The following is a 25,979-nucleotide window of genomic DNA, read 5'->3' on the forward strand; positions in this document are numbered from 1 at the left end:
TTTTCCGCCAGATTTTCCAGACGGATGTCGGTACCCCTTGAGTCGGTCCAGGATGCATAGTAACCTCCCTGTCCCCCCACTCCTTTCTGCTGTCCTCTCTCCATCTGTCCATGTGCGTGTGCGCCGCTCAGAGCCACAGTTGCTTCGCGGCGCTAGCACGGAACGAAATAAAGGAGCATCGAAACAAATATGTCTGGATGGGGAGGATTACGAACCCTGGGACACATATTTGCACGAAAAGTACGGGTGCCGCCCGCAATCGTGGTGCTCAAGAAAGCTTTCAATCCCGCGGTCAGGGAAGTTCCTCCACTCGTCACCAAGTCGTTGACGTCACGTCATCCACCCAATAGTGAGGCGCGCGCCTTCTTTTTCTTTTTCTTTCTTTCTCATTGCGGCTGTGTTGGAGCCGCCCGTCCCGCGTCTGGGGCAGAACAGTCGACCGGTCGCCTTGCTCCCGCGCCGTAGCAGACGAGGCAGCCAATAAAGGTGCTCGGATGATCTGGAGTCACAACACGCCGAAAGGAGCTGGGAGAGAGAGAGCCGCCGCTGCGCGCATTCTTTCAAACTGATTTTCTCAAGAAATGCGCTCTTCCCAAAGGAAATATTTGACGTGGCAGTTCCTGAGGGTAATTATGCTCACATGTTCATGAACTGCATGTGACGTTGTTATAGTGTCTCACTTCTTCTTCTTTTCCTTTTACTTCTTTTCCGTGTTCTTGTCTCTTTCCTCTTTTTGTGGAATCGCAACCGGCTCTTTGCCTGGCTAACCTTTCCTTCCGTTTTTTTTCTTAAATACCCCCCCCCCCCCCGGTAGAAAAAAAAAGTTTGCGGTGCCTTCCAAACTCCTTTACGGTACTCTATCTACGACCTACCTTTGCAAGTAGGAAAATCATTCTCTTTTTGGCAACGATGGCAAATATTCAGTCTTAAACCCGAGGGGGAGTAATGGCAGGATCGGCTCGCCGTTGTTGGCCACACAGAGGTGGGCGCTTCACCGCGTAACACGCTCCTGGTCAACCGCGCTATCCCGGATGACATCGTTATCTCCCCTGATTTGTTGAAAACAAAGTGCGTACGCCTTTTTGTGACACTTATGTAGAAATGTTAATTGTCACAAAAAGGCGTACACACCGTGCTTTTCACAAATCAGGAGTGATAACGGTATCATTCTGCGCAGTGGGTGGCCGCGTGCTCTGCGGTGAAGTTTTTGTTATAGCGCTTAGTACGATAGAGACGAAAGATATCAGTCAGTAGATTGTGGAATCTGCGTCCAGCCCACAAATAATATACGTCCCACTCAGTTCTTATGTTATGTTTTTAAAAAAAAATCCCTACCTTCAAGTTTCCGGTAGATGCTGAGGTGTTGATCAACTTACAAAGCGTTGAACGAAGCATTAAAACGCATGCAAGCAGCTGTACTGGTGTTGATGGCATCACTTCCTTCCGCTTGAGGCGGTGGTAGGGACAGGAACGCAAGCCACAAGTAAACAGGGCTAGACTAGTCTTGTCTACTTGTGTTTTGTGTTCCTGTCCATACCACCGCCTCAAGCTGAAGGAAATGATACCAATTACAAAACTTATTAATGCTCTGCGGCGCTGCTGTTCATCTTACCGCGCTAAACGAACATCCAAACGCTCGTACCTGGCCTGGCGCGTTCTCTTTCAACGGTACCTCTATCAACGTACGCATTCTCCGTGGCTTCACCGCTATCGCGCAAAGCTTTCAATAGCGGACCTCGCATAAAAGACACCGGCCGCAGAAACAGTCGCGTCGATTCGTTGATGAGACTCTTTCCCCGCTGGAGCGTCGGGGAGCATCGGCGGAAAGAGCGGTCAGGTCATCGCTTAAAGCGCCATCTCCCCCATCCACTGGTCTCATCTATTGTCCCGAGGATTGCGCTCCTGTTGGGGCCTTGTTTTGCTCCCTTTTGTTATCCTTTTGCGCCTCTTGTAATCCCCGAGCTCTTCCCATCAGCGGTGATGTCTCACTTACTCAAAGTGCCTTTGGACGAGCACAAGCAAGTCCTTTGGTTGTTTTTTTTTTTCCCTTCTCTTTTTTTTCAGTATGTCTTACGCCTTCTTGGTATATATATATATATATATATATATATACATAAAAATATAGTGCGATGTTGGAATCTCTGTCCCTGTGCCGGCGATAGAGAGTGGGTATCGACGTTAGAGGTCTGAATCCTCTTTGTGGTGTTGTAATTCATTCAGATAATTTCGTTTTTCTTTGAGGGGTATGTTGTTTCTGGTATGACGGTATTGCACGAGCTTGAAGACATTCAGTGTGATAATACGTACGACGGTTTGGAATGCAGAATAAATCGGTTTGTTCATGCTATACTTGGATAGCTATACAGACCCGTGCTGACAACGGCGGGAATGCTGATTGTGGATGTGACGGCTGTCGTTTCTCCAGAAATGTGTATTACTTCTACGACAGGGGGATTATGTTACGACCTTGTTATGGGTTATGTACCTGTTATGTCGCCATGCTGCACCTTACACTTAGCTTGAATCTGAAAGATGAGCGACTCTTCTCGGCTAACCACATAGCTGAGAAAAGATCGTACGGGAGGCAGGTAGACAGCTCAACGTCGACAATACATATCGATTTTAGAAATGTATTTTTGTAGCGCATAATGGGACCAGAATTCTGGTTTTTGGCATTTTTATTTCGGGAGTGATCACAAAAGTGAACGACGCACGAAATACTCGTATGTTTTCTTGTCTCCCAAGCAGCACAACATGTTGGTCCAATATTGGGCCGGCATTGTTGTGCTGCTTGGGTTTTGTCTTTCTTTTAGTTTTTTTTTCTTCTGAGCGCCATAAGGAAGTCTCATGCCCACGCCGAGAATCTAACTTAATTAAACAGAAGAAATCGCTGAAATCTACCAGCCAAGAAATTTCTCACCGAAAATAAACTGTTCCTCGTGGCCCTATGCGATTTTAAAAATGGGTCAGAGACCTCATAGAGGTTGAAGGATGTCGCGCTCCCTTAAACACCTACTTCGGGCTGCCTCTCTCTCTTTTTTTTTTCTTCTTTTAATTTGAGGTGGGGTGTCGGTGCATGAACCGTTTACACCTGGAGCATAGAAGAAGTTGAATAACATTCATTATTCTCATATTTTACCCGCATAGCTTTACGCGCTCCGTCACCCACAGAGTCAAACATTCGCCGTCCTTTACGAACTGGAGGTCCTCTCACTTATCCGTCACTGCGATGTAGAAAAAGTCCCGAAAAGCCGACACCGTGAGGAGGCGATCTTCCGCTATCCAAACAGCGTCCCGTATCCGTTTCCGATTCTGTCTTCTCGGCGGCCTTTGAAGAGTCGGCGTCTCTTATATGACACTATGACATAACGTCACCTCTTTGACCTATGAACCCCACGGCGGGAGTCTTGAAGCGAGAAATGAAGTTCCTCGCCGGACGGCAGGTCTTTTTCTTTTCTTCTTCTTCTTCTTCTAAGCGAGCGAGAAGCTCAGCATCATCGTCACTGCTATACTATGACACCATATGTGTGAACTGTGGCGCGAATCTTGCGCAATGGTCCAGCGACCCTGCGAAGAACGAAGTCTGTTATCCTGAGTATAGCGGATGACTCCAGAACGACGGGGGACAGCATAAATATAGTTTTCGGCCGCACGCACGCGGGTTCGAAAGTGCGCGGTGTGCGATATGATATTGAGCGCGGCTTGCTTTGAGCCGTTTCTGCTGCTCGTTTGTGCTTGCGGACCCACAAATTAATTGGAAAATTTCCTCACTTATCATAACTATATGTATATATTATTGTAGTTGTTGTATTTTATGGTGGAAATAATGGATAGATGAAGTTTACCGTGTGTGTCACATTCTGCGTGGCGTACATGTCATTGTAGATGTTTGTGCGTGTTTACTGTTGACGTGAACCTTCATAACTAATATCACCCTCTCCATTCGGAAGCGCTACTCGTAAAGAACCACGAAGGACGTTGAATGCGACAGAATGCCCTTGTTTCATACTTCCATGTGTTTGTACGAATTAACGGTTTACTGCTTATTGAAAATAGGTGGAGGTGTTGCCGTATAGAATTGAATCGAATAAATAAATAAAACTTTAGCCGCACAAATGGTTTGCCCGTGTTCAAATAATACAGTTTAAAATATACCATTGAGTAAGATTCCGAGTAAGCGAAGATCTTAGTAAGCTAAGATGTGCAGGAAATCCAACAGTAAAGCCTGTGTGTTGTATTGTACTGTATTGCCTGTATTCTATGTATTATTCGCTGTTGGATTTCCTGCATATCATTACTGTTCTGGACGCTGGCTATTTTCTTCACTTTCCTCTGCTGTTAAGCCAAGATGCTTAAACGCCATCGCTCACTCGGAATCTTTCCGCTGGCTGTGGATAGGATACATTGCATCGGAGTCGACGCCATCACCAGTTTGCTAACGTTCAGTTGGAGTATATCCACCATTAATTGCTGGAAACCCAGTAGAAATTTGTTAATATCTGGTCTTAGTTTCGGTGGGTTGATGACTGCTTAGAGTTGGACATCTCCGCTTTCCTTTGTTTCTTTGTTCGCGGAGTGGCCGGGAGCACTTCTCTTTGTGTAGTATCCCTATGAGAAGGTGGATCGCTAGCATACCTTGGCGAGTTGATTCAGTCCATTGCCAATACTTCCGAATGTAATACCCCTGACACACATTCAGCCTAAAGGCCTTTCCAGAGAAGAACACCCTTCCGAACGGCGTTTGCTGTCACGACACACGATAACGGAGAATACTCCCTTTCGCAAGCGGGCTTTTGCAGAAGAGGACATTGCTCATCTCCTTTACGGGCGAAAAGGCGTAGCCTCGAACACAGGACCAGTCGACAATTATTAGACCACGGCAATTGAAAATAAGAACTCGAGACTAGAAGATTTTAAATGTTTAACAGCTGAAGTTAGAAAACCATTTTGCAGGTATTTGATTAATTGCAGTTTATAAAGGTTCATGAGCTCACACAGTACTCTCGAGCCACATTTCAGATGGCGCTACTGATACAAGAGAGATCGACGCTATCGTAAGACTTCTAGCCAGCCCACGTGACAGTAGGGGTATAAAACAGAAAGTCTAAGTAAGAAAGTGCAGCCAATGACTTTACCCTGGCGCTTGTGTCGCGGGCGAAAGATACAGATTTCGACGGCTGTTCTCTGGAAGCGCAGGTCGCAGTCATAACTCATAAAGGGAAGCCACGTGAGATGGCCAGGTTTCGTCGCTGCTAGAACAGCGAGACCTTTGTTAGCGGCAGGCCGTGCTCCTCGCAGGCGAGCCGCCGATGCCGAATCGGGGTTTTGCCACAAGTCATCCTGACATATCGCAAGATGAGCGTTTAATGACATTTTAACGTCCTGGTAGCTTACACTGACGATACAAATCGGGGTGTCTCGTTATATCTTGGACGTCGGAAATATCTTCGTCCCATCCGAAGAGGTAGGGAAGCGGAGAAAACGTGTCCCCCAAATCGGCAATTATAGCGACACAAAGCTGCTATCACCTGGCAAATTCGAGCATTCTTGAGGTGTGTACACAAGCGCATCCGAGACAGTTCTCTTGGGTTTCCGTTATGAATCCATGTTTATTCCGAATAAAGATAAGTCGCACTTTTTGCAGCCTCTGCTGTATGCTTCGCCTGGCTTTTCTAAAAAAAGAAAGTGATCCGCAATGGTTTTTGTTGTCATACCCTACTAGCCTCGTGCTTTAGATGATGGTTCTTGAGTGGCAGTTTCATCGCTAAGTGAGGCCTCTGCAACTCAATATTGTTCCCTAATAACATCTTAATCGTAACCATAACCATCACCCCCCCCCCCCTCCCAAGGAACTGCACGTGTGAAATATATTTGACCTTAGGCTTGTATACAGATTCTGTCGTGATTGATAAATCTTTTTGTTTGTACACTACTCGCTGTAACCTCGTTCCCCGCGGTTCAGATAGCGATGTACTCATAGGTTTTGTGAGAGTTACCACCATTGGAACGTCTTGGAACTGGTTTTGTGTAGTGTGACTGACTTGTATTTAAACGAACGCGAAGCTGTACGCTTCAGAAAAATCATACGCCATTACAACAGGGCGGGAACATTGTCTGCTCACTAGCAGGGCCGGCGAAGGACGCACTGCATGGATCCTTACCCTGCGTACATTATGTCAATGCAGTGAAAGCACGCTTTACAAGAGGCTGCATCGGACGGACGGAAAGACACTGGTCCTGCTTTGCTCCTATTCGAGCAATACAGTGTTGCAACTTTGTTACACAATATTTCTTTTTTCTTTTACAAAGTAGGAAACCACTAAGCTGTAAATTACATATTAGTGGCTATTAATTGGTATTAATTACAGCGTAATTAACAGGACGAGGAACGCGTGTGTACTTAGATGTTGTTGCGCCATTAAACATCAAATGCGTGTGTAGGCTTGTGTGCCCATAATGCTCCGTCCTTTTCCGGCTATGGGGAAATGTACTAACCGTCATAAAATTAATTTCGCTCGCCCTCGTGACAAGCAACCTACATGGAGACAGCAAATTACTGATATTAAAAATTCGAGAAATAAAGAGCGTTGGACGAGACGTCAGCAACATGAGCATCCCCTAGTGCATACCTATTACCAACGCTACTGAAGTTGGCCCCGTCCAGAGGATATTCCCATCATAGCTCTGTCAAAGTAGAGATTGGTGATACGACACTGCGCTATTTTATCTCAGTATAACAATATTCCACTTCGACGTTAAATTTCGACGTAATCTTTCAAGAGGAATGACACTAAGGTGAGCGGCGGCACACAACCGCAGTAATCCGGAAAGAACAAGTGAAGGACGCCAGCCTTCTGTATGCTGATACACTTGAAAAGACCCGTGTTTGCTTTTCTGCAACCTGCAACAGGGACGCAAGGCAGGGCATCGCATGAAGAGGCCCTCGAGTCAAGTGTCCCACTGATCGAAACAAGAGGTGCCGAGGCAATTGATTGACCTCCGGGGGGGGACTTGGCAGAGGAGGTTCACTTTCGATTAGCGGGGGTTGGGCCCCTTATCGCGCGTCACAGCGTCTGTTGGAGCTGCCTGATAAGGGGTGAACGCAGAGACGAGAAGTAATCAGGCACAGGGTGTCTCGTACACTCTCGGATTGTTGCACGTTGGAGATTGCTCCTGCACGCGCGTGTTCTTCTATTCAGGCGCCGATATGTCAAGTGAATAACAAATTGGAGCACCCATGCTGTTCACATGTGGGCGATTCGGTGTGGGGCTGCATAGGCTGGATTGCAGCAGCTGCAAAACTGACGGCCATATGGAATGATGGGTAGAAATTAGTAAGTGCCGCAGAAACTAGTGGTACCTGCTGGTGCTGCAGCAGTGCGCAGGGTAGTGCAATGGTGGTGCAATTTCATTGCTGTTGTTGTTGTTAGTGAGAGGAACAACTGAAGGCACTGAAGACACATCAGTCCTTACATGCAGATGCACCGGCAAACAACAATACAAAAAAAAAAAAACATTTTTTTCGTTTTATTGTATTGTTTGCTTGTGCCCATTAAGATGTCTACTAAGATGCCCATTATATGCCCATTAAAGATGTCAACCCCCGCTATATTTAACACGCTGACTATTTCTGACTATTTTTAACACGCTTTTCAAATTGGTTACCATGCCCAGAATCGCTGTTACGGGAGTGTAGTAATATTTTTTATTGGTACCTTTTTTTGAGGGGCCTGTAAGAGCCTTATGTACCATCGCCGACATGTATCTAAAGCTGAAGTAACAAAGAGGCACAAAAAACAGATCCAACAAACAAACACAAAAAAAATGAATGGGGATATGTCTTGTAAATATTGTCAGGACGTTGAATGTGGGCGCGTCTGTGGGATTGGATAGAGCACTGGCTCCACGAAAATAAATCTCTTAAAATTCCAACCCAGAACCACACCCGATTGCGTATAATAAACAAAAGCACTCATTTTACCTGTATAAACGCACGAGATAATGCGCTGGGAAATGAACTTTTCGCGCACTTCTTTCAATTGCGTCTCTTTATATTTCAGGCTCGACCTTACGCAAAGGACAAGACGCGAGCAGACAAAATATACTGGGGACGGCTCTATCCACCCACCCCACATAGCGCAAAGAGTAAGTGTGTGTTTTGCTTGCCAACCGTTCCAGAGCCTCGACCCGGGGCACGCGAAGACCAACAGGGTGTGTCGGGAGGGACACCTCCCCTCCCTCCCTCACGCGGCATATTCTGCCGCACGCGTTTTTGGACCTCGTCCCAGACACTCAGGAGCATCGCGTATTTCTATGTAATTTTACATCTCCCGATTCTTAATGTGCAATGGCACAGTCTCTCTGGGGGTTCCTATCAAAAGCGGCAAAGGTAGGAACTTGGACACGCGGGTTATTTATTGCTCGCCGCCGCTACCCCGCTAGTTGACAGGCGCGCGCGTCAGACTGAACGCTTGCGGCCCGCGTGGCGAAAAAGAACGGCGTGCTGCTGCTGGCATGCACGGCGGCAGCACTTGACGTATTCGAACAGCCGCGTGTCTGTGATAATCTGAAGGAGGTGAGCGAGAGGAACGAAGGCGGTCCTGGCACACACATCAGGAGCACAGCGATACATCTCCGGTTGTGGCACTGGAGCTCAATTTTGATGTTGGCCGATGAACGGCGCTCCAACGGGGCTCCGAGTGTCTCGTGTGGAAATTACACATCAACGATATCGGATTCTAGCAGATTATCCGACAGATAAACGCGAGAGGAGCATAAAGTAGCATCTACATGCCGCGAAATAAGATGACATAGACAGTTGACACTAACGGCTACTTTCCGGTCATGAAGATGTCGAAATAAAAAAAGGAACTCCGTTTAGGATGCTTCAACAAGGTCGAGAACATGCACTCACGATGGCACGGAGAACATGCGCAAACATCACATACAATGTATCGACGCGACCGAGCTTACCGAAATTAAGATCCCTTCAGATGAGATAAGCCAAAGGTTTTTGCACGGTGCACCGTTCGGCAATCCTGAAATAGCGCCAGCGGCAGCCGACGAGCACACGAGCCCAACTGCTCCGACCACCGACAGTGCATGGACTGCAGTGGCTGCTTGCAGGGCCCGAGCTCTAAAGCGTACAGCCTGTGGCCACGCTCTGGAAGAGTACCTTCCCGCGGCGTCGCCGGCTCACTGCACCGCTGCCTACCCACCTTGGCCCAGCAGCGGTCACGCTCCGTCACGTTGTTGCGGCGCCGTGCGATCGTACGGAAGCCACGCACCTTGCCCACCCGTCTAGCCCGTGGCTGCAAATCGAAGGGGCAAGACCCCGAGACCACTGCACGCTCGAGATGCGTTGCATTACAAGCGACCGAGTTTACGCTCCATAAGAAAGGTGTGCAATGACCGAGGCTGGGCGGGATTTTTATCTCGTGTGTCGTGCAGAGAGCGACAAGAAAGACTAACGGGTCAATTGGTTTTAAGAGTTGACTTATAGCGCATGTATGAACTAATGATGTTAGGTAAGGAAGGATAAGAAAGCGATAAAAGAAAAATGGCCTAGTACATGACGTCATTCGCAAGACGTTCTCGTTTACGGGCAGTGCGCCTTTTCCTGGTAAATTACGATAAGGAAAAATAGTTGAAAAGGAAAGAACAGAAACGCTCTACACTGGACAATTGCTAGACGGCAGGTGCACAGGCGCGGTGGCGTACGAGTTCTCTTTTCTTGTTACTTATTCCATTTTCACTTCTGTTTTCTTGTGCAGAGCAGTGCTGCGCTGTGCAGGGCGAACACTGCACCCATGCGATTCTTTTTCTCCTTCTTTTTTTTTTCATCATTACTTCGTCGGTAGAAACACATTGTGCCCTCTGCACTCCCCAATCGCGTCGTCTGGCGGGCCTTCGCGGAGAACATTGCCGTTGGAACCGGAGGCAATCCATTTGAAAGCGAATAAAGCCAATTATGGCGTATCACTTCCGACCCATCAATAACCTCTTCGCGGGGAATGCCGCTGCTGCCTCTTTATCTATTTCACTAATATATACATCATGCATGCACACCGTGAGTGAAGTCGTACCGTAGTACGTACAGGGGCGGGACATTTTTTTTTTTCTTTCTTTCTCCCCATTAATTCCGAGCTTCTCAATACATAGAGTCGTCCCCTCGGTGATTGATTCCTCGCCATTTGCGAATAAGCGCAGATGATGACGAGGTGCACGGGGTCACCGCGTGCCTCTGTTCTCATTCAGCAGCGAACGTGAGCGAAGTAATATGTGGTGTGTTATGCCGTAGCATATAGGTGGGAGTAGGGGTCACTCGTGGCCTGTTTCGATCATTGTCGATCACTGTCATTCATCGATATAATTATGCGACGTTTGTGAAGGTAAATACGGAGCAACTTTGACCTGCAAGAAATCTGTGTAGGAGATGGCATGCTTTCGTGTACGTAATGTGGGAAAATGAATTCAGACTATAGATGGTGCTGCAGTTGTGGTGATACGTTAATGTTTCTACTCGCTGCTCCTTTTCATATTTTCCTTTTGCAAGCACCCTTTTATTTTAGATACAGTGTCGATCTCTTACTTAGCAGGCGTATGTCCATGCCTGCGTAAGTCTGTTAAGACTAATCTATGTTTAGGAATATTGAGGATTCTCCTAAGTTCGGCAGCAGGTATCGAACATTTATCTGTCTTCAGATGATGCTTGATGATCTCGCTCACGTCCTGTACTTTTTTATGTTTATCTGTCTGTTTCACGCAGCGTGCGCGTCTAATAATGTCACGTAGTGCCTTTTGTGTTGGCCCTGTTTTGCCCTGTTAACCCACGTAGTGCTTTTTGTGTTAGTAGACTATAGGATCCTGGTAGAAACATTTCCCCTTGCACCTCACAACATCGTCATCATCTGTTTGTTGTTGTTGTCGTCGTTGTTGAACGTGTTGGGAGCTGTGCAATATTTTGAGGTCCGTTTCTTCAAATACCGTTTCTTTTTAAGTGTTGAGAGACGTGAGCCAATATCTGACTTGCTACTCTTCAAAAAAAGAAAGAAAGAAAACTTCACCCGCCCCCCCCCCCCAAAAAAAAGAGAAAATATCCCGTTTCTCGACGTGTATGTCCCAGTTTACAACGTAGTACTGCTAATGTCTAATACTACACTGCGTCTTTACACGCGTTCACATGCCGACTTATCATCATCAAGAACAGTGCTCACTTGCACGCTGTTTCAACACGTAACTCGAACCACTCCAGAACCCGAAATATATTAGCCATCCTTCCAGCGTGTGTTTGTTACACAGATCAAGCTCGCGCAGTCTGGCCAGAAATTGCATAACAGGTGTCTCCTCACCCCGTCTATATAGTTTCGTCGCAAATGACACGACTGTCGCTATCGATTACCTCCCACCCACCAAGTGATCAAGTCGGGGTGCTCAAAACTGCACTCGTAATGGCAGCCACCCTCCTTGTGATCATCGTCGAATAAAAGGTGGAGCAAGCATCCCCCATTCCTCCCCGCGGTCGTTCTCCGCGCAGCCTCCCCCTTTTCTAGTGTCGCAGACCCCTGTCGGCATAAATCAGAGATGTCACGGAGCCACCACGGATAATGTCTCGATTATCATGTAAATGGGTGGCACCCGTCGGTGCCCCCCTGTTCGCCCGTAATCACAGCGTCTCATTGGTGCATTTGGCGTGTATATAACTATACAGGGACAAAAGTTAGGCAGTGGTTGTTGCGTCAGAAAAAAATAAATTAAGAAATAATACGAATGAAACGACAATTTTAATCTCGCACCGACGATTTTTTAAAAAGTTTTTCTTTACGTCGTTGTAAAGTGTATTTTAGAGTGAAATTCATATAGCGGCTATTTATTGCAAATACTCTTTCTTCTTTCTGTGGAGAACTGCTCCCGTATGATGGGTACATTAACAAGCCAACGATTTTCTATGATACCAAGGACTTTTTTTGTCTATAGGGTACAGACCCTCTAGAACAGAGAGGATATGGTCTTCCAGCTATAAATCTAAATAAAATACAAACTATACGGTCTAATAAAGGGACGTACAGAAAGGGCAGGTTCACTACGCACATATCGCTAAACCTAATGCGGCGCTGAGATTCTGACGTCCCGGCCCTTATTGCGGTTTCCTGTTCGTTCTTTCCACAAACTGACGAAAAAGACAGCGCGAGAAAAAAAAATCCATTTAAAAAATTGAATTCATAACTGTGAAAGTACTCCATGTTTCACGGATGATCTAGACTATTCATGTTTGTTAGTTGAAATAACAAACACGAAAAAAAGTACAGCATGACCTATCATGTTTCAGGTCTTCATGTCCATGTTTATTTTTTTTTCTTCTTTTATCTATCTAATCTCCTCTCGCTCTGCGTCTTACAAGAGAGCTACTTCAGTTCTCCCACCACTATATATCCCAAACAGAACACATGATAAGAATTACAATGTTGCAATCTGTCATCTGGACGCTCTTGTGTATACGTTTCGAACGAACGAACGAACTACGCACTGCGACATATAGAAGTACGGAAGATATATATGCTTTGAAATGACTCTACGACTTTCAGCGATCTTCTCAACAATGTGATCAATCAAACCATTACGCGAGCATTCATTTCCCGCACGCTTATGACCGATCCCCCCTTATATCGCCATGTAACATCGGCAATAGCTCGCTCGCATTGCCCGCGTGGGAACACGAGTCGATATCGATCGCCACAGTTGCCAGTTTGTTATTTTTTCAAGTGTCTCATTATTCATATAAACCGAGATAAAAGCCTGTCTGCGGTGACCCTCTTCGTCCGACGACTGAACTGCGAGACGGCCGGAAAGGCCTATTTCATTTCTTAGGCGCTCAATTACGAGATGCATTTATCGATTTTACGAATCCAATTTTTTTCTTTTTTTCACGAGTGGCTTTCTGGACCACGGCGCTTTGCGTCTCACTTTGTACAAGAACGGATAAAGAAATGTATCCAGAATGTATTTATATAAAAAGCCGTAAGATGCCTACAAATTTGAAACTTAGTCACCATCATCGAGGTATATATAGGGCCATTCGGAAACCGCACATCTGACTTAGCGCAGTTTCCACTGTCCGAAATATTTTTTTAAATTTTCTTTGGAAACAACAAGGAGCTGTCTCGTCACATTCGCTTGAATTTCCCGGATATCTATTTTGTTTAAACTGCGTTTTGATTTACGAAAGAGAGAGGGAGGAAAAAAGGAGGGAGTCGCTCCGGTTAACCAAACAAAAAGCAAATAAAATAGGGGTTAATTTGGGCAATTAAACCAACGTGACGAGATAGCTCTTTGCTGTTTCCGTGTAAGCCATGTTCCGAAGGGTGCACTGTTAAAAAAAGTGTATTTTAACTGCTTTTTGGGAGTAACCCCTGTCAAATATATCACTCCCTTTTTGAGTGTACAATTGCTATCGAAAAAGGAGTCTCCTCACTTCCTTCAGGGATTAAGAAGACCACTTAACTCCCTACTGGAGTGTAATGGTACACTTCAAAGGGATTGATATATGTGGCAAGGGTGTACTCCCCACAAAGGAGTTACAATACACTTTTTTTTTAAAGACCGTGGATGCAGCGAATGCGCGGTTTCGGAAGATACCTCGATGGTGGCTAAGTTACAAATTGGTAAGTATTTTTCCTTTTTTTGTAAATTTAAATTCATTACGGGTACTTTTCGATCAGTCCTCGCATGCTTTGTCGTTTACGATTATTGTCCGAAGGGATTCTCAGGTGTGTAGAATCATATATACAAAATACAGAAGTCGACACTGAAGATTTTTGTTTAATTTGTTAAATTTGATTTTTTTTTTGATAATTTGAAGTTTAATTTGTACAAGCTTTCGCGTGGAGGTCCACGCTTCCTCACGTACCGGAGGAAGCGTGGACCTCCACGCGAAAGTTTGTACAAATTAAATTTAAACAAAAATCTTCAGTGCCGGCTTCTGTATTTTTGTTTATGTGATCTACAGGACTTGACTTCCCTCTTCGTATACGCTTGTGTGTAGAATCAGGAAAGAAACAAACAATTCAATGGAAAGGATATGGCCAGTCTGTAACCATGCAGTGTTTCGCGGAGTGTTAGTGTAATGGTTATTATAGCGTGAAAGTGTACTCTTCAGATACGGACAGGTATGTACGGGGGTTAAACCGTTGAAAATGGGAACTTACTTTGGTTGGAGGACGTCGCTCGGCCATTGGCATCTGAGGAAGGAAAAATCACCCGTGTTAGCGTGCAAAGCAAATAAAAATTCAATAAAGCAACATAAATGTAAGTAAAACGTGATAAAGCAGTTATGGAAGATTTGAGACTGAAGTGTTCCTGCCTTGGGACAGCTAATGGTGAGCATTCTTTAATAGGAATTTTGTGAGCATTGACATTTATATGTACGCATAAGTATGTGCAACCATACAAACATTCGTACGATGTTGCCTTTGCAGAATTAGTACCCGATCAACGTTACTCAAGGCTGCTCGAATACCTTTGTAAGATGCTGTAAAATGTTTACTTCCTGTGCAACACGGCAAATTACGCAACGGAAATGTAAATCAAGCAAGAAAACCAAATATATAGCATTGTCCGCTGCGTTGCAAAAAAGCTCGTGCAATATGCTGCTGCTGCTGTTCTGTTTTTATAGTTCTATTAGTTTTATTTCCAAAGGAAATTGGTGACGCAGGTTAAAAGCTGCGAAAACCAATATTTGGTATCGACATTGATTGAAATTGATTGATTCATGTAGATGAATGATGCAATTCGCAATGATGCAGTTCGCAAAAGAAACACCTCGCTGAAATTCGTACAAGTAAAATCGGCACATAAAATGTGCGACAGAACACCGTGAAGCTTTGCTCCCGTGCCAAAGTATAAAATTCAGTATACGGTAGCACCTATGATGTGGATCAAAGTGCGAAGTACCAGCTTAATCCTTTTGTATTCCTTTCGGGCAGTGATGGGCAAAGTACATCAAAATTGTCCTTAAAGTAAAGTAAAGTAACCAGTACCTAGCAACTGTTGTACTTCAACTACAGTACAAAGCACCATACTACAAATGTACGACTACAAATGTACTTAAAGTAAATACAGTCATTTGCAAAATACTTTAAAGTACTTATCAAGTACATTAGAAATTTAGATTGTATCGCTGGACATTTCAACACTTGGTAGTGATAAAAGGTGAGATAATTATGTTTCGACTGTTATCTTTAGAAAGCTTTTAGCTAGCATTTTTGCCAAGTGCTAGTTATAAAACATGGATTGTCTAAAGTTGACTCATTAATATGAACCGAAAGACATGATTTTGCGACCAAGCTTTGCGTTACTTTTGCGAATTTGGTACTTGAGTACTTGAAAGGAAAATGCAGAAGGAAAGCACTTAAAGTACAGTACAGTATAAAGTACACAAATTGAAGTGCACTTTAAGTACAGTAATAGCATTTGAGAAATGTACTTATAGTAGTACTTGAGTACTTGGAGCTTAAAGTACTTTCCATCACTGCTTTGTGACAGGAAACGCCATTGACTTTTTATTGCACCCCTGTCTTGCTTCGACACGACAGGTCAGTGACCCTAGTTACGCAACAGACCCATTAGGCGTGTTAAGGTATGCGAGGCCAACGAAAGGAAAAAAGAAACGAGCACGGCTGAACAACGAAATTGTACATGCGTTGCTATTAAGGCTATAACCGTGCACACACAAATTAGAGAAGAAAGAAGACACACAAAATGGCATGAAGCACAGCTCAACAGACACGGCGATACAGTGCTAAAGGCTGGGTCCAGGTAGGGTCAAGGTTATGGTCATCTGTCGATCCCACAGGAAACAATGGAAGGGCGAGTAAATGAAGTTCCCTTTCAGCCGCAAAGGTCGAATGACCGGGCATGAATGATGAAGACTGCGCCCTAAGTAATTTATAGACCGCGTAACAATTCCACAGTCTATCATGGCAGGTAGAATGAGTGCATGACATTCAAAGGACTTGACAGTTAAGGTAGCCTGAGTTTTCTTTCTTTGTTTCCTTTCTCGTTACCTGTTATTATGCGCACACTGGGTGACTGGTGTTTTGAGCTTGTGGGTACTTTACCTTTGTACGTCTTGCGCGATGAAGGTAAGTGGGTCCTTGTCGCGCTTTATCCGAGTTTGGACGTGCATGTGGAAGTTGGGGAAGCGCGTCTCTATAGGACTAGTTGAGATCAGCACGGCTGCTAAGATGTTCCTCTTTCATCACTACTTTCAGAGATGATTACGCGCGCTATCATTAAAAATGAGATTTCGTTCACATGTTGCCAGGTTGTACGGGGAGTCTGATCTCGTCTGCTGGACTGTTGGCAGTAGTTGTACTGAACGGACTATGAACTATTCCGGGATTAATTCAGAAGCAAAAAGACCGTTTATGCAACTGCGAGACCCTCAAAAGGCCACTGCAAGCCATCTAAAATCGGTAAAAACCTTTCGCGCGGCATTATTCTTTTCGACGGCATGCTGCATGGCCTCATGCTGCTGCTGCTACACAAGCCATGCTTTGCTCGGTAGTTTTGGGTGGGACGTATACACTCATCCACTGTAAAGTGCCAGACTTTGCTTCGAGCGATTTTCGCAATTTTATTAAACTTAAAAAGTTCCTGGGTGGAAAATGTTTTAGCGGTGACGACGAATTGCAGCTTGCAATCAACAATTGGTTAAATGAACTGGCAGTGGGCGGCTACAAGAATGTAACACACAATTTTGAAGCTCGCGAACAGAAATAATAAATGCTTCAATCAAGGTGGTGATTATGTGGAGAAATATATTAAGGTACTACGTGTTAGAAAAATCTATCGTTATGTAATAAAATGTTTATTTCTTGTTTTAGGCTAAACGATCTTTACGTTTTCGATTACTCTCGTATGAACAAATAACGAATCACAGCAGGTACAATGCGCGTAAAGTTATTCTCCTGAGTAGCTGATGTATTTTAAGCGTCCTACCGATGCATAGCAATACGATGACCCCCTTAAGCTTTACGCTATTGCTTTCGTATGCAAAATCTCAATTGTAGCATTTGACGGAAGGCCTTAGGTTCTGGTTTCGATTTTGCGCTCGAAGTTCCAAAAACAGCCCCAGGGAGCCGCTGTGGAACGCCTGGCGAAGTTTTTCGACGGCAATCCACCTAGCGCCATCTCTCGCGCTGTCGCCGAACTGAACGACACGGTCCAGGTGATTCAGGGACGCGGGGGTGGGTGAAGAGAGAGAGAGAGAAAAAAGGAGGAGAGAGCAAAGAGGGAGAGGAAGATGAAAAAAAGTCGGCACATCAGAAAATGGCTTGGAAGAGGGATTACATATGATTCGCTTCCGTGTCTCAGCAAAGCCACCACAATGAGATTTTCGGTGCACCAGAATCACAGGAAATATTGAGAGGCATACTGGATCAAGCGACTAATTGCGTAACGCACATTCGTGGAAGCGAAAATGAGAAAGTGGCACTCATTTGGAACGGCAAGAGCGCCATCTGACGCAAGCCTCTTGCTCCACCATCCTGACATGTTTGGTGACGAGTGCGGATGGAATGATGAAACGGATGTTTACTTTACCTCGAACGTCTGTGCCGCAGACATTGCACCACCGGCAAAATTTGCATCGAAAGTTTGCGTTGCTATCCCGAGAGGCAGGAGTATTTCTGCTATGGGTGGCTCGTCAATAACCGAAGCTGGCGTTCACGTATATACGAATCGGAAGACGACACGACGGCTCCATGGAGAAACGCGTTAAGGGGGTCACCGTGTCAGAGGGAAAGATGATTAACAGGAAAGCCCCTTTGTTCGCGAGTGACAACAAACATATGACCCCGCCAGATTTCATCACCGCTGTCGCTGAATTCCTGCTACGGATATAACGTGATACTGCGTGAGATTATGCGTCGTTCGGATTCTTCTTCTATGCGGAACGTGTTTCTGTGTTTCATACAAAACCGTAAGGGCTGTCGATTGCTCACTGCTACGATTCCCCGCGAACAGGTCAGAATGCGTAATCAACGCAATTCTGCATAAATGTCACAGATTTTCAACAAATCAAGGGAGAGAACGATGTGATTCAGGATGGTTGGTCACACGCTAAAAACAAGAGCCTCAAACGTTCTCTCTCTCTTGATTTGATCGAAACGGGGGGCGTACGCCATTTTGTGGCAATTATGAACTGCATAATGCCACAAAAATGGCGTACGCCCCCCCCCCTCGTTTTTTTTTAGCAAATCAGGGGAAAGAAGAATGTCGTTCGGGATGATGATTGGCCATGCGGTGAAGCTGCGATGCTATGCCGTGAAGCTCATTATTTAAGAATGTAGGAAAACGTTATGCAGTAAAGTTATGTTTTAAGAGTGTAGTGAACATCCACGCAGGAATGCGACTGTCAAGATGACAACAGCTTCTGTGCGTATGTTGTCCAACTGCAATTCCGTCATCAGAGCCCCCCTAAACAGACCGACATAATCCGATATCCTATCATACGCCATGCGAAGTATCAAAGTAGGTACACGTCTCTTTATGGAGCACAGGCGATCTGGCGCACGAGTAAGACCCATATCTGTCTTTCTGCCCAGAATAACCATAATTCATATACCGTTCAAAGCAAACTACTCAATCTCTCCGAAACTTAATATGCCGTTGCGAACAAATAGCTTTGCTAGTTTCACTTTGCGGTATAAAAGTTTTCCTTCGAGGAAAAGCTTTTTCTTTTTTTTTTCTTGCATCGGCGAGATAAGCAAAGAAAAGAAGTTCCCTTTCACAGTTCGCGAGAGACCTACATTCAACCCGTCGGTTTTCATACTGCACCCCATTCTCGCCGTTTAATTTCAGGAGGGCGTGACGTATCGCAAGACGTAATCACAGTGCGGCTCGTCACTCTGCACCGTTTAATTTCACAGTTCGTCGTCATTCTCGCCCTCTTACGACTCTGCGTTTCATTCTCTTCCAGGGAGCCACGCCGCACATTTCTTTCTGACATATTGTAAGAGACGCATGCAGGGCAGCATAGCCTTGGAGACGCCGGTTGTTGTTGAAAGACAGGGCGTAAGCGCTTGCTTTCGCCATTCTGGCTTCTGTATACGCGCTGTAATTCAGGTAGCGACTTTTCGTCCCCTCGCCCAGAGGCTTTTGTTCTTTCTCCTCCTCTACTGCTGTTTATACGTTGGTCGCATTGCGGAGGTGGTTGTGTAAATGGTGGTACAGGTAGTTGACATAAGCCGCGGAAGAGATTGGGTGTTATGGAAGAGGAACGGAGTTTAAGGAAACCCTCTTAAATCGCAACATTACGGAAAACAAAGGGGTGAGGGGGTGAGTTTAGTCGTTTTAGAGAGTAAGATGCATTGTCACAACTCAGAACCATGAGCAATTAGTCCCTTTCGGGACGAAATGCGCGGAAGTTTGTGCGAAGCTTGGGGACTACTTGCAGTGCGGCGGAGTAAATTTCAGGGTCAGGGGAGTAAAAAGTGGCTTGACTGCAAACTAGGGGACTACATGCTGAAATTGTTCTCCAATTTACTCCTTTCTTTCCTTAGGACCTTTCCGCGAGATGTCGAAAATGAAGCTACGTCCTCAACATCAATGGTACAGACACAATGAATATGAAACGATGAAGCTTCCTGTGGGTTACTGTGCATAAGCCTTCATGTAGCATCCTACATGCATTCAGACCTGCAGAAATGTAGACTGCACATGAAAGCTTGTTCAGAGAAAACGTGAAACGCTCCATTGGTGTATATTCGAACAAGATAGCGGCACGCTTATTTGCGTTTGCAAAATCGGGTTCTTAAATTTCATTGAGACATTGAATGAGGGGATATGTAAAAAAACAAAAAGGAAAAAAAAGGAAGAAAAGAAAGATGCAGAGAAGTAGGTTATTTAAAAGTATGATCGGTATGGGGAGCTTTGTTTTTTTCTTTTTTTCGAAGTACAGTGTTGCAACTGCCTACAGCTGCTACGTAGACATAGAACTCGCTGAACTATAGAAATATCACATTTTCGCGAATAATATCCTCTACTGATTACAGAATTTATGATGATAAAATTGCGCGACAGTGCAATGGAATGTGGGGCATTCTGTACATGAGACAACCAGAGGAAACACTCAGTCTCTTAAAGCTGTTTTCTCAGCAGTATTTAAGGCTGTTAGGTGAAGCTCGCTTTACAAGAGGCTTGACTTTTCATTTGTGCTGTAGACGGAGATTCGGAGAAAGACAATTGTCTGCACTCAATTAGCTGTTTTCTAAATCACAAGCCCTTTGAATATTCGTCCGCGCACGTTTTGAAGTGCAGACACCAGGATGCGTTGTCTCGCCTTGGAGCAGGTGTCACCCATTAAAGCTACAGCTTTATCAGAGTTCTTCAGCGCTTGCCGAACATTGAAGGGACCCTCATTTTGCATTACTGAGCACCCTCGTGCGGCTCTTAACAAACCTGCATCACGTTTGCCACAAATGTTCGATGGCCACCTCGTATTCACAACCATATCCTCGACGTCTACCACACGTTCAAACAAACTACGGGACACATAGCAAGAGCAAGCTATATGAGTATGACACTCGACGAATATCCCTATTTGTTTCGTTGTCTGAACCTGCGCAGGGGCAGCGCTCAGTAGATCGCTTGCACGTGCCCCGTAAGTCAATACCACGACTCGCGGGAGCGCATCGACATTCTAGACCCGTAAGTTGTCATCTAGTTGATCGTATCATGCCCTGCCGCACGTCGCAACGCAGTCGACGAAGCAACCCCACAACACACGCAACAGGTGCTGTAATCACGGCGAACGTAAAGGCAATTTCATTGAAGACGTCCCCAGTACGACGGCGGCCTCTTCCGGTGCGCTCCGTCGCCTCTCGGGGTCAAGACCCGGTCCCCTGCGGCGAGCAACGCCCCTCCCGCCGATGACGCCTCGAAGGAAGTCATGCGACCGCACCATTCTCACGCTGCTCGATGCAACAGGTGTACGTAAGAAGGCGGAATTTCCCTTTGCGTGAGAGTGGCAGAAACGGGTATCGACTTGTGTTGTGTCGTGTGTTTCATTTTTGAAGCGACGTCTTCTCGTATCGGTGCCATGATGGACGTCAATACAGGGTGAATGAAAGGGTTGTTGCCCTCTTTTTGAAGTTTTCGCTGACGACGAGTTTTCAGCGCACTAGGGTAGGATGAAAGGGTTTGAAAACAGGGACTTTTGTAGGCAGCATCATGATCCCCTGGCGGCATGGCCGGGCAGCTCCCAAGCATATTGTTGATGGGTGTGGAGCAGGAAATTACTTGGATTTCGTCCTCTTGCCTTGTATTAAGTTGCAAATATTCTCATTAATTGTCACTACATGTATTTGTTGTTGTTGTATTCCAGATTGAGCAGCCGGTGACTGAACACATTGATTTGCAAGAGTTATGGTTACGGTGTTGCTCTTCGGTAGAGAGCGATGGGTGAGGTCATTTTGAACTTCATGCACACACGGACTCTGACACGAGACAACGCAGACACAATAATGTAACAGGACGACGCACAGAATGAGTTTCTACTTGAGCCCCGTCTTTTGAAGTTCTTGTGTGTGTGTGTGTGTGTCTGTCTGTCTGTCTGTCTGTCTGTCTGTCTCGTGTCCGAGTCCGTGTCTGCCACAATCTCCCGGTGATGTTAATATGTTACCTACAACATCCGTACGGCAACTCTCTTGTTTGCTCTTTATAATTGTTTGATAAAACGGTGACAGCATTTCTTGCCATTTTCAAACTTTTGAGGGGTGTGGCAGAACATAAAAGGTGGACGCACGTTGCCTTGTGCAAACACAACACATAAACGGATGATAGCGGTCCGTGTTGACGGCCGACAAACTGCTGCGGACAAGTGTTGAATACACTCTTACGCAAGACACACGTGGTATATACATGTACCTCACCTCCCGACATACTTCCTATTTGACCTGAACAACCACGTAGAAGGAAAAGGCAAAATATTCACCCCATCGCTATCGGAGCTGCACTAGCGACCCTTTTGATTGACAACGCAGCCAAAATTCATCGGAACTCGAGGAAACGGCGGACAGTCTTCCAAAGAGGCGGTCATCATCGCTGTCGAAGACGCAACATCATCAGAGTAACTTTTTATCTCGGAGCCATCGGCTTCCTTGGGCACAGTTCCTGGCGGACTCCAAACCTACGTCCTGCTTCTACTCCCTCCCACTTGAAGCAGCCGAAAAAGAAAGAAATCTCACGCGAAATAATGGGGAAGGAAAGAGGGCCGCCGCCGAAACAGTAGCAAGTGTAACAACGCTGCTGCTGCAAATGCTCGTTCGTCGCAATCTTGTTGCACGTCCTTGAGGCCCTTCCGGCCATTCAGAGCTGCACTTTTGAAGTCCGGTGTTCGCCCGAGGCTGTTTCTGGCTGCAATTGGCTCTCGGTGCTCGTTTTTGCTTATTGCGTCGGAGGGTATGTGCTCGTTACGAGCGTTGGAGGTGCTGCGGGAGTGACAAGGGCAGATGAGCAGTGCAGGGAAATGTTGGCTTCGCTAAACAGTATGAATTTGCGAGCACATTTTGAGGAACGGAGAGACATAGAGCGGAGACAAGCTCCGTGTAGGAACGACACAAACACGCGTTGAAGTTAAAGTAGTTCACGAGAAATTCAAAGCGCGTTTAAAATTTGTGAACACTTTTCAATCATGTTTCTACTCGTGCCTTCTACTGTGCAAATACTCCTGAACATGGTTATGTTAATCATGACAACGCGCATAATGCAGGAATAACAAGGACCAGGGTTAGACAAGGACAACTCTCGACCAGCGTTGTCCCTGTCTGTATCGGTCCTTGTCATATGTAGGGAGTGACTTCTGCAGGGTAAATGTCTTTCTCAGATTCAGAAAAGAGGGGGGGGGGGGGGCTATTTTAAAATTTAAAAATTCGGGGAGAAATCGATAGATAATTGTGCGTTCGGGTGTTTTCTGTATCTCCTCTTGTCTTTTCGAAAGTCCTTTCCTAATCCTTTTTGTGTGTGTGCGTGGTGATTTACCAGCACTAATCTCCGAAGGCATAGACAGTGCTGACACACATGGGTATATTTCTGGGAACCATTGACCCATTCTTGCATGTGTTGCGCGTGGTGACCTTTGTTCGTCTTCGGTGGAAACGTCACTTGAGGATTTCATAGTGAACGGAATTCAGGGAGAAATCGGGTTTACCCCGAAAAAGTCATTCCCTAGTTATATGTGCTCTGATTACGTCATGATGAAAGGCCACCAACTACCAGAGTTCTCGGTGTTATGCTTGCATTAGTATAGGCGGAGAGAGAAGTATAGGCCATATGTGGAGGTCGTGCGTCAAGTCTCACCGTGGTGAAGTGCGCAGGCCGTTGTTTCCGGGACATTTTCAGTGAAGATGCAGGAAAGCTTCGCTGCGTCTATAAACATCGCAAAATGAAGAATGGTCTATCTGAAGAATATCTGATGTCATATAGTGTTCGAACTGTTTAGGTGCACCCGAGCAATACAACATCTCGGCCCAATATTGGCCGGTCATCGGTAATACTGATACTGGATCAATATCGTATTGCCATATGTCTAGTCAATATTGGGGCAATGTGGTGTGCTGCTTGGGTGTACGTATTCTGATATTCCTTTTCGAGAACCCCTGTACCTCCTTCGTCGACGCTAGGATCTCAATGCAGACATCATCCAGAGGAAGAAGAAAAAGACGTGCTAAGAATGCGTCCATGAAACGCACGGCTCATGCAAAACGGAAACAAAATTTTCAGGGGAATTAAAAGTTCGCGATCACGGAAGTATAATCTCTATGGCGCGATCATGCTCTCATGACAGATATCTAACGTGAGGCTGATATTTCTCCAGCGGCCAACAGCTGTGAAGCGCTTCCCCCCGCGGAGTTCGCTCGGACACTCTAACGAACTTCTCCCTGCTTATTTTTATCGGCGCTACATTAATGAGGGCGCTTCGCAAGTATGCAGACATCTGCTATGTTTCTCTAACAGCCGTTTCGTTGCCAGGGAATGGGTATTCACCGTGTACCTCTCACAGCCTCCACGGCGTGCTTAATACTGTAGTATAGTACTGCTGTAATACTGTGGTACCCCATTTCTGTTGTGTATATTGTTTGACGGAACACGAAAACGCGTCTCGGTCTTGCTTTAATACAGAGAGCCAGAGAGATAGTGTCACGATATAGAAATACGAACAGATCGGTGGACTGAAGGGTCCCATGTTTAAGGTACTAGTTGTTTATCAAACATGAAATGAGTTAATTTATTAATAATAATTAATTTGTTGATAACTCCTTGATAGTTTGTGGCTTTACGTCACCGGATAAGCCGATCATGAGCGACGCCATAGTGGCCGGTCTGTGTTATTTATTTTTAATTTATTTAATGACACCAAGTGTATTTAATACGCGCTTAGAAGCCAGTGTACAAAAAAAAGCAGCAGATTCATAATCGAACACGGGTAAATACCATTATTGCTACAAGGCTGAATAGTGATAGGGGAAGGTTTGATCGAAAGGGACATCTGTGCCTTCCAAAGTATTGGTAGTAGTTAATTTTTTAAATTTACTTATCAACTTATTGGTAGTAGTTGTATAACCCATTCGTTAGCCATGCACAGTTTGGACGCAAGTTGCGATGGGTGGTGGTGATAAAAAAAATAAAGAAAAACGTATGCGTAAGTCGCGACAAAGCACGGACTGGCCAAAGCAGAATTGGTTAAAAAAAAAATGTTAGGGACCATTCTTTAATGGTGCTTTGTACGACTGCTTATATCTACTGGTTGGGCTATAGTATAGAGATCGGTTATTCTTTCAGGAAGAACGATAAACGAACAAAGAGGGAAGGGTTGGCTTTGTGCGCGCATTACGACAACCCAGTAGAATTGGTGATCGCTGTGTTGTCATAATAGTTGCTACCAAACGGTCATTGTGTCGCGTACACTATCAATACGAAAAAAAGTAGAAGTACTGCAACTGGTTCTCATTCAATACAGGGCTTTACTTCACACTGCAATGGCGCACACTGAAACCGCAAAAACGAAAAAAAAAAAAAAACGCGACAGTTCGGACGATGATGCTCATTTGAGTACCAGCGATTTGTCCGATCTCCGTCGTCCACACAAGAAGAGCTCACTAGTTACCTGCAAGGTTGATGCGCGTGTGTTTGCAGTTTTATGATGATGTCTCGTTTGTGCCGTGGACCGTGAACATCTTTTTTTTATATCTATATATTTTCTCGCTTTCCGGGGGAGGAGGAGCCACGCGGAGGGTGTTTAGCTGCACCCAGGAAGAGAGCTTTTTTTTATTGTGTGCGTATGTTCCCTATTTACGTGGCCTTGTCACCGGAAGCGTGGGGGAGGAAACATTCTTCTTTCCACGAATGACGTCCCATTGTTTAACACTGGATTTACCCTTCCCAGCGTATATGACATGCAAACGTAGTGATGGTGACATTATGTCGTCCTCTACAGTGGTGTTCAACCTATAAGAACGGCCTCTCGAGCGTTGCAGGATAACTTTTGTTTTATTATTTGATTAAAACTATGAAAATAATTATTATGAGACACGAATGTGAGCAGAAAAAAAAAGATCAATACAATATATTTCGAACGTTGCAGTTCCTTCTCGTGGTTACGTGTGGGGAGAAACCGTCCTGTTGCTTTTTGCACAGTCCCCCCAGCATCGTGCTTTGGTGCAAATAAACTGAACTAAACTAAACTAGACTGAGAAACGGATGCACCAACAATGTCTGGTTGAACTCCAATGTAGTATCCACATCGAAGAGCGGAACATCTAGCGATGTGGTGAGGGTAGAATAGAAGCGGAATTGTTAGGTGGCTACTCGCCGATATTTCGAACAGAGACAGCTCTTTTGCATCAGTTTCACCAGCACGCGTGTCTTCAGGTTCGGACGCATGTGGATGTTGGCTTAAATATCGTAATGCGTTACGGGCA

The 25,979-nt window shown here is 45.4% G+C and overlaps 2 protein-coding genes across 11 annotated transcripts in view; one reads left to right on the plus strand and one right to left on the minus strand.

Moving 5' to 3' along the window:
• The window catches only part of LOC135368445 (cadherin-23-like), a 489,752-nt gene that overhangs the window by 82,793 nt on the left and 380,980 nt on the right, over nt 1-25,979 (plus strand). For 5 of the 6 annotated variants that reach the window (XM_064601708.1, XM_064601707.1, XM_064601705.1 and 2 more), the window contains one exon: nt 8,061-8,145. The exons of the other annotated variant lie outside the window; for it this stretch is intronic. The gene's annotated coding sequence lies outside the window, so the exon portion shown is untranslated. The remainder of the gene's footprint in view (nt 1-8,060; nt 8,146-25,979) is intronic. 6 annotated transcript variants of the gene reach the window in all.
• Nucleotides 1-25,979, minus strand: part of LOC135368447 (paired box protein Pax-5-like) — a 144,997-nt gene that overhangs the window by 75,760 nt on the left and 43,258 nt on the right. For all 5 annotated transcript variants that reach the window (XM_064601718.1, XM_064601716.1, XM_064601717.1 and 2 more), the window contains exon 3: nt 14,205-14,237. In XM_064601718.1, the coding sequence (XP_064457788.1) occupies nt 14,205-14,237 (33 nt within the window). The remainder of the gene's footprint in view (nt 1-14,204; nt 14,238-25,979) is intronic.

This window comes from Ornithodoros turicata, chromosome 9 (genome assembly GCF_037126465.1).
Source record: "Ornithodoros turicata isolate Travis chromosome 9, ASM3712646v1, whole genome shotgun sequence".
Classification (NCBI taxonomy): Eukaryota; Metazoa; Arthropoda; class Arachnida; order Ixodida; family Argasidae; genus Ornithodoros; species Ornithodoros turicata.